This window comes from Neovison vison, chromosome 7, assembly GCF_020171115.1.
Source record: "Neovison vison isolate M4711 chromosome 7, ASM_NN_V1, whole genome shotgun sequence".
NCBI classification, from domain to species: domain Eukaryota; kingdom Metazoa; phylum Chordata; class Mammalia; order Carnivora; family Mustelidae; genus Neogale; species Neogale vison.
Genome location: NC_058097.1, coordinates 94,423,435 through 94,438,359, shown reverse-complemented (window position 1 = coordinate 94,438,359; position 14,925 = coordinate 94,423,435). Strand labels below are relative to the sequence as shown.

The 14,925-nt window shown below is 43.0% G+C and overlaps 1 protein-coding gene across 2 annotated transcripts in view; it reads left to right on the top strand.

The window, feature by feature from the left end:
- ZC3H12C (zinc finger CCCH-type containing 12C) overlaps nt 1–14,925 on the top strand; it is a 78,209-nt gene that overhangs the window by 27,031 nt on the left and 36,253 nt on the right. For both annotated transcript variants that reach the window (XM_044257687.1, XM_044257688.1), the window contains exon 2: nt 7,184–7,932. In XM_044257687.1, coding sequence (XP_044113622.1) covers nt 7,184–7,932 — 749 coding nt within the window. The remainder of the gene's footprint in view (nt 1–7,183; nt 7,933–14,925) is intronic.

Here is a 14,925-nt window from a genome sequence, read left to right as displayed (position 1 = left end):
CTACTGTCGCTCCCCAAGTATTCACAAGTCACCCTAACTGTGGGTGTTTGTGTACGTGTAAAGACAGGTGGCCTCCGATGGTTTGGGGTGCTTTACCCCAATCCTGTAGCTTGGAAAAGCCGCATCATTCAGCCTGGGTCAGCAAGTTGTAAAAGCAACTCTTGCCTTCGCCTTTCTCCTTGCACGGGAGTGGAACGTGCAGGTGCGCCGGTGCGGGCCGCTTGGGGGCGCTCTCTCCCCGAAGTAGGTCGCAGAACAGCCATAGACATCTTTTTCCTTTCCCTTGAGCAGGAGGTACTTTGGCAACATCTAATGGTGTTTAAATTTTGATTGAACTTTTGTAATAATCAGAGGCCGCTCGACCTGCAACTTATGCCACCCTCAAAAGCAAGTAGTGCTTAGCCTCATAAGTCATATGAGGCTTAGCCTCATAAATCATGCTGGAACTTTGGCCATAAGGGGGTGGGGGGCACAGGGAGGGACAAGCTTCCTCTGCAAGGGGACTGGCTTTTGCTTATTAATTAAAAACAAAAAAAAAAAACAAAAAAAAACACCTTAGTTCTTCATAAAGTTAACTTGTCCCTGAGCTGAAATTTGAATATTACATCTGAACAAATTTTATGAAAAATAAAATACCTTTAACAGGTATAATGTGTTGTATATTAGAACATAACATAAGCCTTTGTCTAGTGACATGAGTAAATAGAATCCATAATAAAAGAATTTTCCATTGCTATTGGACATGCGTAAGGTGAGCTGTAGGTGGGTTTAGGTTGAAGTGAAATGGTTTTATCTAAAGGTACAGTCAGAGGACACATTGGGCACACAGTTGGACCACACTTGAAGTTTTATCTTCTTAAGCTATGCTCTGCTTTTAATGAACATTCTTAAATTCTGTTTGTGAGCTCTTAAACCTTTGTCTTTTGCAGTCTTTCCTTCTCTCTCTCTCTCTCTTTTTTTTTTTCATTTTATTGCCTTGCAACAAATTAACCAATCTCTAAAAATATTTTGGATTTCCTGGTGTTTTCCAGGGAAATTGTTGTACTCTAACCTTCTGTCCCATTTCACTACTGTCTCATTTATGACAAGGGATTACTACAGGAGCTAATTGCTACTCTGACACACCTCATGTTCTTTATTTCTCAAAACCCCCAAGCTAATAGACTGGGAAGATAGCCTCAACTTTTTGGAAACATGCAACTTTTGCGACTTGAAAATATAATTGGTTTCTTTGTTCAACACATGAAAAACAAGGAGGAGAAGCCGAAGGCTGCCCAAGCCAGGTGTTTCTTGTTGGCAGCCTGCTGCCTAATGACGGGCTCCCAGGGAGCAGCTGCCTGCGAGTCGGCTTTGTCTGGCCTATTGTTGAAGCGCACCCCTCCTGAATACACACGCTGCCCGGGGCAGACCCTGGGAATGACATCAACTTGCTTATCTTAGAAACCTGCGAACCTGACCCAGGGTGCTGAGGTTGGCTTGCATCTGCCCGGCCAACTAATTGTGAGCTCTCTGGCCCACGATTGGCTGTTCCTCCACTCGGTAATAGGTTAAGCAAAGACACTGCCATTCCATCTGTTCAGCTATTCATTGTTCTTCCTGCCTGCCTGCAAGTCTGCAGCTAAAACTGTGTTAAGGAGCCCACTTACTGCTGAAGCTGCTACAGAAACCAATGTCTTTGTATTTTCCTGCGAACGTGAGTATCTTGTGCTACTTCATGCCTCGCCCGCTAAACTTTGCTAAACCTTGAGAGTATTAATTTGAACTCTGAAGGACAGGAAGCACCTGAAATGGAAGGCTACCCATTGTTACATGGTGCCAAGATGCAGGAAAAATCTCTGTGCAGACCTAGGTCTGGAGCCCCATCAATAGTGACAGCCTCGGGAACATTTGCACGGCGTTAGACATGGCATGTGATCATCTGGTCCTTAAGGATGAGTTCTGACACGTTCTGATGTTTTGATAATGAATTTGGGCTTTATCTTGTCACGTTCTTGTGTTTCTTCAAGTGTGCGCTGTGAACCGGTAGTAAGATGTGATAGATGTTTCCATTGTCTTAAAAATCTGGCTTGGGGGAGACGGACTGATGCGCAGGTAGAGCTTCTGGACAGCCTGTTATAAACAGGATGATTGAGCAGTCACCTGCGTTGTCAGCAGTTTCGGCAGTCACGTATAGTTTCTAATTTCTCCCATCTTTTAGTTTTCCTCCCTCTGCCTTCGTTTCAAAAATCAGGCTGAAGGTGTCATTCCAAGAACTACTGCTTGCAGGAGTCCTGTGATGGGGAAAGGAGGAGGAGACAAAGACTTTCATCTGTCAGTTGGGAGGGAAAGAGCGAGCATAAAGGGTTAAAAAGAGGTTTTCATTTCTACCACATGCCCTATTGTGTGAACATATGCATGAGTCTATTGAAAGTTTTCAGAAGACGGGCAGGCCACCAGTTGCTGGTCTCCTGCAGTTCCAGGAGGACATCTGTTGCCCCAGAGCATTAACCAATCTGTTCAAAGGGCCATCCTTCCTTTGTTAGCCGGAGGGATGCAGACAACAGCACTCCCTGAAATACAATGGTAATTAAATACACGGAGACTACAGCAGTAGTATTTATTACATATTCATTATTTTATTTTCATTGTTCTCCTAGTATTGCCATTTGGATAACAACCAGAACCCACTTTATGGCATTGTAACTTTACCTTACAAACAAACAAATGGATTTAACACCATCGTGTTCTCATATTCCTAATGAATTGATATGAGGCTCTTTAGAAATAAAAAAAAATTTTTTTCTCCCATTGGATTTGAGGTGAAGGATGATCCAGGCAAGTCATCTAATGAGAACTTTCAGAGATCTCACCGAATGGGGGAATTTGTGTGTCTACAACAAATTTCTAGTAAATGAGCATATTGCTTTCAGCGAATACAAAGTTTCTTTTGACAATTAAAATAATTGGTTACACCTCATCATCTACAAGATTAGCATGAAAATTTGGGTCTTTTTTCAAGAACTGTTATTTGATTTTTAACTTATTAGACCTTTAGCAAGAAAAATTATTTTCGTTTCCAGTACAGTATCTGTAGGGAATCTTTAGCTTTGTAAGTGTAGAAATCTGCATTCAGACCATTTATATTTTTGCCCAGTGCCTCCTGTGTTCATGAATATAGTGTGTAAAAGCCAATTGCAATGGATTCCTGATATAAAATTTCAAAATTAAGCCATATTTTTTTTTTGCAGGTTTGTAAGGGTTTTTTTTCTAACTATGGGAATATAAACACTGACTTGTTTTGGGTGTGACATTTTGTCTGTGCTGCTGCTTCATGAAATGAGAATTCTCCTTATCAGTTAATAGCTGATTAATTTAAAGACGACCGGCATACACTGGCATTTGAGTAAATGCAAAACTTAGGAATCTAATAAATGATTAGGAAATTAAGGAGAAAAGTATTTCCTACCTTACTTATAATAATAAATTAGGTGATGTTGTTGGAGTCTTTGCTATCTTTTTCAACATTATATTGATCATTTTTAAGGCACTGAACAAAAATAGATTCTCTACTATTCTTTGTCCTGAGATTTTTTATAATAATACCTCATAAGTTTTACACATGACGTTACTTTGACAAGTACTGGCCAATGAAAATATTTTTTTTAGCTTTTAAATCCTAAGACTTGCGTTTAATTTTCTTATTGAGTGATTTCAAGGTAGTGTGGGAAAAAAATGAAGTCTCATGTGAAGTCAGGGCAATGTTTCACTGATCTCAAGTGAGTGAAGAAGCATTTCAGATTAAAGTTTTAAAAACCAAATGTTTCCAGGTGCCTCCTTAGCGCAGTAGGCAGCGCGTCAGTCTCATAAAAACCAAATGTTTCCCATCCGGTCACAACAAGTAAGGTTATTTCAGATTTGGATTATGTAGCAGAGATGATCTAGGCCTGGTAATTGAACTCCTTTGCCCATATTTGTACTATTTCAAATTTAGTCTATCGATCGATTGGAACTAAAAATAACTATTTAACTGCTTGTTGTGGACAAGATGACATGGGGTAACTTTCTCTCATGTAACCAGTGAGGTACAGAACATGAAGAGAGTCCTGTCAGTGTGGGGAAGAAGTTTAACTAGAGTATCTTAAAAGAAAAAATATGGTGCCTAACTAGATTAGATGTTGATTTTTTTAAAAGTAAGGTAGGTCAGTATTAACAATCATGTCAGCCCAGTGACTATAAGCTTTTTACTTCCATAGTTTCTATAGTTAGATGAGTTGTAAATTACAAGTTAAAAGTGTGTGGTATTCACTAAATACATTTGTGTATACAACTGAGTTTTCTCTGGTTTAATATTATAAAAAGCATATTGTTGGTAATCTCATAGTTTCCCTCCCTATATTATAGCCGTGAAGAAAGTGATACGGTAGAGCAGATTTACACACTATCATGAACACTTCTTTTTCTATTAGACTGAAGTGATGGAGAAAGATTTAGATCCTTAGCATGGATAATTTTTAGTTTAAAAAACTTTGTAGTATTTGGTTTTGTTTCTTGAATGCTGTGGAAATGAAGAATAATTTCACTTATTCTCTAAACATTTCATGTCCATGTTCCCCAGTGGCTGTGTTTTTCATGCAGTATCCATCTTGTTTGAAACTGTCCAAAAGGAAAACACTTGAGCCCATTATTAAAATAATATTTCCTAGTTCAAGTCCGGGATTTGGTCAGTGACTCATTATCTTGAAGAATTATCTCACAGCAGCACTTCTGCAAAACCCAAACTTTTCCGGGGAGATCAGAAATGCTGCCCATTAAATACACTTCCTGCGGTCGGAGCAGACTGTGGGGTTTACAGAACAATGATGTCGGAGCTTCCAGATTGGTTTGGCAGCTGCATTGTTCTCAGAGGGTAAACCAGACGCACTTAAGTCCCAGTCTCTTTTATAGGCTTTTGTTCATACCACATTCTTGTTTCACTGGGCTGGCATTCACGGTGGCGTGTTAAAGGAGTGCGGCTTAGCGACCAGCCGCTGGTTGCTAGGCAGCCCGGCTTCCAGTAGGTTTTCCTTGTTCGAGATACTTTTGGGGGGGAGCTCTGTGCAGGCCACGGTGCAGATTTTCCTTTTAACTGTATCCCTTCATTAGGATTCTGTTGTGATTTGTTACTTGCATTATGGGGTCAGTATATTACAGTAGTTAATAAATCACAGAGTGTAAAGATTTGCTTTCAAAATCCCTTTTTCGAATTCTAAATTATTGGGCTTGTGCATATCCATCTTAATAGGGAAAAAAATTTTTGAAATGGATACAGCTCCGTCACGGAGCAGATGTATGGAGAGCTCTCCTAAGGAGTATTTCTTTTTATTGGCTGTGCTGTCTGCAGTCAGCAGAGCTCGATGTTGCTTTAAAACTCATCAGCGCTGTATTACGAGGACAATGTTATCTGTCTTCTCAAAGGATACAACCCGAAGAAACTCCTGTAGAATGTGGAGTTCTACGCTGAGGAGATCTTAAATGCGGCGTTATCAAGCCAAAGATCCCATGTTCTATTCTCGAGTGTTTATCGCGCTTAATATCATTTATTTCATTATGGAGCCATATTTCCCTCCCTAATAAGTTCACCAAGGATGCATTCAGATGTGTGACTCCTTAGAAAAACACTTAGCATTTTCTCTTAACATTTATTTAATAGCTCCTTTCTAGTGTAAATAAGAGCTTTAGAATAGAATGTTTTTGCAGTTTGCTTTTTTAGATTATTTAAATAGGTATCCTATGACAGTCTGAAGTCTAGTCCCCATTGCCAGACTGCCGTTATCCCTGGATGGAACCCCGGGGTTGCCCTAGGAAGTAAACTGCTCATGTGACTATGTCCTCACGCTGAAACACAAGGGCAGAAATAATTTTATTCTGCTAACCTCTTCCCGGTCAAGAAATGGCAATGATTCCCAAGAGACTTTAAGGAAAATTGACAAAACAGCGAAAGTGTTTTAAACCGTAAAAGCATTCCTGTGGGAGGGAGGGAAGATGAAGTAGGAGAGGAGATGACTTTTTAACCAAATGCGGATAGTGGGTAGTTAATTATCGATGTAGTACAGAAGTATTTTCTTTTTTTTTTAAGATTTTATTTATTTATTCAACAGACAAAGAACAAGTAGACAGAGAGGCAGGCAGAGAGGAGGAAGCAGGTCCCCTGTGGAGCAGAGAGCCTGATGCGGGGGCTCGATCCCAGGACCCTGGGATCATGTCCTGAGCCGAAAGCAGAGGCTTTAACCCACTGAGCCACCCAGGCACCCCCAGAAGTATTTTCTTACATTAGATTCAGAAATCAAGATAACATGTATTCAGTGTACTTTAACTCATTGCTGTTAATTTCATGTGAACTGTACCATTTCTCTGCTTTCTGTAAATGTGCAGAGAATAAAGGAGTCTTTCCCCCTGGAATGAAATAGATGGCACTGTCCCTGACCCTTAGTAACGGTAACATCCCATTAAAATTTGTATTCTGATACTATGCTCTGTATCCACAAAATAAGGATTGTTAGGGCAAAACTATTTGTCTCCTAATTGGAGTATAATTCGCTCGGTGATTATTGAGTTCTTTGTCGACTGTTGTCACCTGTGCTCTTTCAGCACTCCACCTAAATTCTGTCTGGAATTTAGATTGTTAAGCTTGATCCAAATTAATGTCAGTCTTTCAAGTATAGTAAGTTAACGTTTTCCTTTCTTTCCATATGGCTTTCCCTTCAAATACTCTTTACAAATATTTATGAATTCTTTTAGAGAAAATGTACGTAATCTATCACAGTTCTTCTAGAACCTGCTTTTCGGCAATATTGTAGGTGTCGCTCTGAAACACTGGCCTTTCTGACAGTGGAGAGATCTCTTCCACGAAAGGTCGAGAAGTGTACAATAGAATGGGAAAAGTCACGCAAAACTGGGTTCAAAAAAAAAAAATCCAGTTCCACTAGTTTATTTTCTTTGTGGCCTTAGAGGGATTGCGTGGCATTCTACTTCCTAACTTCTAACTTCTTTATCTGGAAAACAGGGCATGGTACTCTCTGGGGCAAAGGTGTTGCGAGGGCTGAGGAGATGGAGAGAAACCACCGCGCTGCATACTCCATGGTCTGGCAGTGTTCTTTCACGTTCTTTATGGGAACAGAAATGAAACAGTCCAAAATTCTAAAAGTCTTACATGTTTTCTCTCTAGGAATACGGGGTGCTTTGCATTCAGGAATACAGAAAAAATAGCAAAGTGGAGTCAAGTACACGTAACAGCTTCATGGGCTTGAAGGATCATCTGGGGCACGACCTCGGCCACCTCTATGTGGAGAGCACCGACCCGCACTCCAGTGCACCCGTGCCGTGGTCGATGGTAGAGAAGCCGACCATGGATCAAGTGCACTCGGGGAAGGATGAGAACGATGCGCCGGGAGGGAACGCGAGCTCGGGCGACTCGGACGGAAGCGCACATTCTGATAACGAGTCCGAACGCCGGCGCGTGTCGGTGGAGCCGTGCTTGGTGACCAAGACTCACAGACAGCTGTGCCGGTCCCCCTGCTTGCAGCCCCGCGCGCCGACACGCAGTGACCTGCTGCGAGACTTGGAGCCCGCGGAGGCGCCGGCGGCGTGCGGGGAGGCGGCGCAGCCCCCGGCCGCGGTGCGGGAGTACCAGACCAAGCTGGAGTTCGCGCTGAAGCTGGGCTACTCGGAGGAGCAGGTGCAGCTCGTGCTCCACAAGCTCGGGACCGACGCCTTGATCAACGACATCCTGGGAGAGCTGGTCAAGCTGGGGAACAAGAGCGACGCCGAGCCGGCCGCGAGCGCCGTGCCCAGCGCGCCACGGGACTCGTCGTCCCTGGAGTCCCAGCGCTCGGACTCGCCGATGCAGGAGCCGCTCGCGGACGACGGCGAGAACCTGAGGCCAGTGGTCATCGACGGCAGCAACGTGGCCATGAGGTGAGGGCGGCCGTCCGCGCCCCTTCTTCCCCTCCTGGGGGCGGGGGGCTTGCTCGCCTCGGGGCCGGTTCTCTCCCGGCGGTCGGTGAGGTCGAGATGGTCCCGCATCGCAGCGCTAGCCTTCGTGTGTCCTAGCTGTGTCCTAGCTGTGTGGCCTCCGGTCTCCTGCCAGTCCGCTTGGGGGGGCGGGGGGTCAGCATTCTCACCGCACTTGTCCTTAAAGACAGACCCTCTTCCCCCGTAAGTCTCTCTTTCCCTTCCCGCATCCGGCTGCATTACTGTGGCATTAAAATGAGCGCGTGTCCCCGGCTGACTGGTGACCGCTGGTTGTAAGGGAAGGTCTGGAGTTCGGGGATATTTGGCACTTTTGAAATCTAGTCAGAGAAACAGGCTGTTTCTATGCGAGTCAAATAACCATAGGGAAAAAATGCCAGTTCTTTTCAAAAATTATTTTTATTGATTTGGAAACGGACCAGAGTTAGAGTTTCAAATGTCTTTTGTTTCACTTAAATGTAAATTCAGGGGGGCCTGGGTGTCTCAGTTGGTGAAGCCTCTGCCTTTGGCTCTGGTCGTGATCCCAAGCGTCCTGGGATCGAGTCCCACATTGGGCTCCCTGCTTGGTGGGAAGCCTGTTTCTCCCTCTCCCTCTGCCTGCCACTGTGTCTATCTCTCTGTCAAATAAATAAATAAATATGTTTTAAAAATGTAAATTCAAAAATAATTCCTTAGGAATGGGATTTTAAAAAAGCAAAAACTTCTAATGAAGTTCTTTTTATAAATTGTGATAACATAACATTTTAAATGCCTCTAAATTCAATTAGTATAAAGTTAATTACCCACAATGTTCTGAACACTGGTGGGGATCTAAAAATAGGGAAAGGTGTCCACTCTTTCAGAGAGCTTAGAATTTCCTGTATCGTTTCTTAGGAAGTGCTCTGATGTTCTCTACCACAAGTATCATCTGGAGAAGCGTCTAGACCAATGCTGTTCCATAGAAATATAATGTTGGCACATACCTCAGTTTAAATTTTCTGGTACCTATATTAAAAAATGAAACAGGTAAAATTGATAGGAAAGGACGTATTTTATTTAGACGCATATAGCCAAAATATCATTTCAACATGTGATCGATAATGAGATATTTTGCATTATTCTTCTGATAGTAAGAGTTAGGACTGGCTATGTTACATTGAGAGCACATCTCAGTTCGGACAAGCCAGACTCCAGCGCTCAGTAGCACCCCTAGCCAGTGGCCGCCATACTGGACAGTCACTTCTAGAGACCTAGGTCACTTCTAGACACCATCCCACACACAAACCCGCCAAGTGCAGGTCCAGGGGTAGTTCATGCATCGACTTTTGTAACAAGTACACCAGCTAATAAGAATGTATACTGAAATCTGGGAGCCACTGGTTTTTAGCAGGTGAAAGTAAGGGCTTATACCCAGGGTGTGAGACGGATCAACTTTTCAGGTGGAAGCAGTGTTCTCTTTCTTTCATTTACAAGCAGATGAGACTTGCAGGGTATTAATCGTTTACCCAAGGAAAAGCATAATTCAAACCCAAATATGTCTGACTTCTAAGTCTGTGTATTTTTTATCGGATAATGAGAGATAGAAACAAGTTGAAAAGGTTCAAGCAAGACCTTTTAAGGACTTGAGTGACAAGCCAGAGAATTTAAACTTGACCCTAATCCAAAGATACCTGAAGGGTTTTGAGGAGAGGATGTAGGAATAGAGTTATTCCTTATACTCATAACCTGGCAGTGATGCTTAAAGTGGATGCTGGAGGTAGGAGGTCAATTGGGATCTCCCCGCAACCCTTTCTGATGGACTACAGAGAGCCTTGAGCGTCCTAGAGGTATGAAGCATAGGTATGGCCTTGAGAAGACTTTCAGTAAAATAACTTCTCTGTTGTTTAATCTTTCCCAAACTTAGCCCCTTGTAATCCAGAACTAAGCAGAGTGGTAACTTGTAAGGCCAGAACATCATGAAATCTCCAGAAGGAGTAGTGAGGGAAGGTGATAGGATCGGGAGGAACCACCTAGAACTGTAGCCAGAAGTCAGAATCCCCAGGGGAATCTTAAAAAAAATACACCTTCTAGGACTCTACTCTTGAATCAATGGGGCTGTGATAGAGCCCAAATAATAATGTATTTCTTGAGTGCCCAGGTATTTCTAGTACATAGCCAGTGTCACAGGTCATTCTGCATGAAATGTGAGTATTTACAGGTCAGGAGGGGAGAAGAGTAGCATGAAAAATACGAGTGTTAGAAAAACCAAGGGAGCCACACATGCCATCAGGACTGGAAGGAGAGCAGGCTTCAAGAAGAGAATATCCCGTGGGTTGTACTGAAAAACGATCAGAGGACATGACAGCCAGGAAGCACTGTTTTCAGGAATTCCATTTGGCATTGAAGAGAGAAGCCCAGTTACAAGGATGTCAAGAAATTAAGGATTGGAGGGGCACCTGGGTGGCTCAGTGGGTTAAGCCACTGCCTTCGGCTCGGGTCGTGATCTCGGGGTCCTGGGATCGAGTCCCGCATCGGGCTCCCTGCCGAGCGGAGAGCCTGCTTCCCTCTCTCCCTTTCTCTCTGCCTGCCTTTCCGTCTACTTGTGGTCTCTCTCTGTCAAATAAATAAATTAAAAAATCTTTAAAAAAAAAAAAAAGAAATTAAGGATTGGGGAGCCTGGCTGGCTCAGTCGGAGGAGCGTGTGACTCTTGATCTCAGGGTTGGGAGTTCAAGCCCCACACTGGGCATGGAGCCTCCTTAAAAATTAAAATAAAAAAAAATAAAATAAATAGAGCTAGTTCGGTGTTCTAGAAAGTTGACGGAGGAAGGGAAGAAAGAGGAGGAAGAAGTGTTGGGGGAGGATTTTGTTTAGTTTGGGGTTTAAGAATGAGCCTAGGTAAGCGGAGGAGACAGGGAAAGCATGTCCGCAGGAGAGGAAGGCGGTAACCGGGGGACAGTAGCCGGGACAGCTGAACTTTGGAAGCCACGTTCTGAAGGGGGAGAACAAGACGGGCACCAGGGGAGTGTCTGGCAATGGAAGTAAATGCACCGTAAATGTACAGACACAGACAGACAGGAGCGGGAGAAGGGCAGGAGATTTCTAGAACGTGGAGCCCACAGAAATGAATTCATAAGATGGATGTCATTTAGATAAACAGTGTCACAGTCGGATCAGCCTCCTGTCCACTCCCACGACCATCACCTAGTTCCCAGTGGAAATGAAAATTTCCACCGGAAATAATTGAAAATTTGCATCCGACTCTAAAGTCCACTCCCTGCACATGGTGGAAATCCTCATCAAGAGAACTGTGTGAGGGACGCCTGGGTGGCGCAGTTGGTTAAACAACTGCCTCCAGCTCAGGGCGTGATCCTGGAGTCCCGGGATCGAGTCCCACATCAGGCTCCCAGCTCCATGGGGAGTCTGCTTTGCTCTCTGACCTTCTCCTCGCTCATTCTCTCTCTCACTGTCTCTCTCTCTCAAATAAATAAAATAAAAATCTTTAAAAAAAAAAAAAAAAAGAGAACTGTGTGATTCAGAACTAGGCAACATCCTGAAGGCCTGTGAACACAGTCTGTTCTTCTGTAAGTAGAAGACGGAGGTCTGCCCCCACACTCGTGCGGCCCCACCAGCTCCCCCTGCTGCACGGGCGGGACGGTGCAGAGTCTGCTCTTCTCACCATCTTGTATTTTAATCTGTCGCTGGTACCGAAGTGCTCCAGGCATTTCAGGACAGAACAAGTTGACAGGAAATTTTTAGTATAGCAGCATTATCCTGTCAGTCACAATACAATGTTGTAGCACGTCCGTAACTCTGGAAGTGCCAGAGCTCGTGAAAATTCATAGTAAACTTCTATATTCAGCCATTTGTAAGATCCCCATAAAGTAAGAGAAAAAATATCATTTAAAAATACCTATCTACTTCAGATTCAAACTCTTATTTTAACAAAAAATGCGGACAGATTTCACCCATTTCATGTCTCATAAACTAGAACATGCTTTTACTTTTAAAATTAATTGCCCACTCACGCTAAGTTAGGCAAACCTATTACATAATTTGTACACACGATGTTAAAATAATAAGTAAATGTGGGGATGAGTTAAGACTAGAATACTATTTAATTTTCTTTCTGATCTCTCAGGCAGAAGTAGTGCATATATAAGATGAATATATTTTTAGTTTCATTTAAACGCCTGCAATAAAACTGATGGAAAATGATTCTTTAGATAGAAATTAGAAGTAGGAAAGCAAGGGTATTTTTATTAAAATTACCAAAGTAGGCTTTAAAAAAAAAATGAGCACTCTCTGTACCATTTTTGTGATTCTAAGTATGTTGTTAAAACTTTCCAGCCTTCCTTTTCAGAATTGTAAAAAGCAGAATTCTTATATTACAGGCCTGTTATGAGAACTAAAGATGATTAATACCAACTGCCTAGCGTGTCATAGGTGCTCAGTAAATTATAGTTACTGTGCATTAGAGCTAGATTTTGTATTTCAACCCGGAATATAGTAACTAATGAATACTTTGTTATCCCAGGGTTTTTGTTTTGGGGTTTGTTTGTATCTAATAAGCATAGCAATTTCACAGTCCATTTTATTTGTATGATTACAGGATTGTTTTAATTCTTGCTTCAAGTTTATATTATCAGTGGTTTTCAGTGATGATTTCCCCAGTTTCTTAAAGAAGACTTGGGCTCAGGGCCTCTGGGTGGCTCAGTGGGTTAAGCCTCTGCCTTCGGCTCAGGTCATGATCTCAGGGTCCTGGGATTGAGCCCCGCATTGGGCTCTCTGCTCAGCAGGGAGCCTGCTTCCCCCCTCTCTCCCTGCCTGCCTCTCCGCCTACTTATGCTCTCTCCCTCTCTGTCAAATAAATAAAATCTTAAAAAAAAAAAAAAAGAAGACGACGACTTGGGCTCCTAGATCCGGGCGCCATCCACTCAGGCAGGGAGAAGCCACGTAATTGAGATAGACACCAGAGCTCCCAGGAGAGCAGAGACCCTCCTAGGGGACCATGGAGGGAGCGTGTTTCTACTCCACGATGATTAATATGCTTTTTAAAATGTGCCACACTGATAGAGGTTCTGGGCAAGTTTGCTGAATAAGCAACTGACAATGACCCAGAACTTAGTGCAGCACAATTTGTGACACCTTTTCACTGCTAGGAGTGGAGGGCATAGCATGTTAAAACAGAAAGGTAAACTACATTTGGGGAGAGCCCTAAACGTTTATATATATAATATTAGGCATTCACAATGTGTTTGGTTTCTGAAATGTGAAACAGAATGAAATTTACATTTAGTGGAGCTGGACTAACAAATCCTGACAAAAAGTGCAGTTGATTTAAAGTCCTTTAAAAAAAAAAAGAAAGAAAAAGCCTGCTGATTGGTCCCTGGGCAAGTAGGCCTCTTTCCTTCAAGGGGACACACACCGGGTAATGTGGATGTTCCGGGAGGCGTATGCCCCAAGTGCAGACGCGGAAGGAAAGCATGAGTAGCATGTACCCTGCTTCTGGAATGAAATTCTGAGGCTCTTGTAGTGTTCATTCCCTCCAAGCAGCTTGTAAAGCCCTTTTCAAGCCCGGTGATTCCATCCAACTGAAAGTAATTCAGTGGTGGGTATCGAATTCGTCTCTGTCCAAAGGTATCCAGTAGTTTGTTCGTATTTTTCCTTAAATCCACTGCTCTTCTCATCCTCGTGTGGTTTAAGTGTCTGATGACGAGTCATGCCGCTAACAGTGCGGTCCTAGTGCCACAGGGACGGGTAAGCTGGCCCGAGTATCCGCGCACTTCGACGACCCGAAGTCCTCGGTGACTGTTCTGTTTGTAATCGAAGCGCGGTTCACGGACACATGCTGTACGGGCTTCAGACGTCCACCGTGTGGGTCTGACAGCGCCGTCCGTCATTCGGGGCTCATCACGATAAGTGTCGTGACCGTACGTTACTGCGGTGATAGTGACGATATGCCCTACGCTGTATCTTCCATCTCAATGACTTACTTTTTTGTCTGGAAGTTTGTACTTCTTCTATCTATCTGTTTCACCCATCCCCACCCCCACCAGCTCTCCCCAGTTTGTTCTCGGTGTTGGAGTGTGGTGGTTCTTTTGTTCTCTGTTCATCTGTTTTGTTTCTTAGATCCCCCATTTACAGGAAACCATAGGGCATTTGTCTTTCTCTGCCTGACTTATCTCACTTAGCCTAGTATTTTCTAGGCCCATCCACACTGTTGCAGATGGCACGATCTCATTCTTTTCTGTGACTAATATTCTATGTGTGTGTGTGTGTGTGTGTGTGTGTGTGTTGTGGGCACGTGCATGTGTGTGTCTTCATCCTTTTAACTAGGGATGAACACTGAGGTTCCTTCCATGTCTTGACTGTTGTAAGTAATGCTGCGGGAAACATAGGAGTGCACACGTCTTTCTGAACTAGTGTTTTCCTTTTCTTTGGGTAAATACCCAGGAGTGGAATTACTTCATCATGTAGTATTACTATTTTTAACTTCTTGAGGAGCTTCCACACTCTTTTCCAGAGTGGCTGCACCAGCTTGCACTCCCACCAGCAGTGCATAAGGGTTCCCATTTCTCAACATCCTTGCAAGTTTGGTTTTTTTGTATTAAGTTGTGTGAATTCTCTATATTTTTTGGATACTAACCCCTTATCAGATATAGGATTTGTAAATATCTTTTCGCATTCAGTAGGTTGCTTTTTCGTTCCGTCGGTTTCCTTTATGCAAAAACTTATTTTGGTGTACTCAGAATAGCTTATTTTTGCTTTTGTGAAACTGTCAGGTCCTGGACTTTTGTTTGGCAGTTTTTTGATTACTGATTCAATTTCATTAATAGTAATCAGTCTGTTCAATGTTTCTATTTCCTCCTGATTCAGTCTTGGAAGATTGTATGTGTCTGTGAATTTATCAATTTCTTCTAGGTTATCCAATTTGTTGGTGTAGTTTTTCATGATATTCTCATAATCCATACTATTTCTGT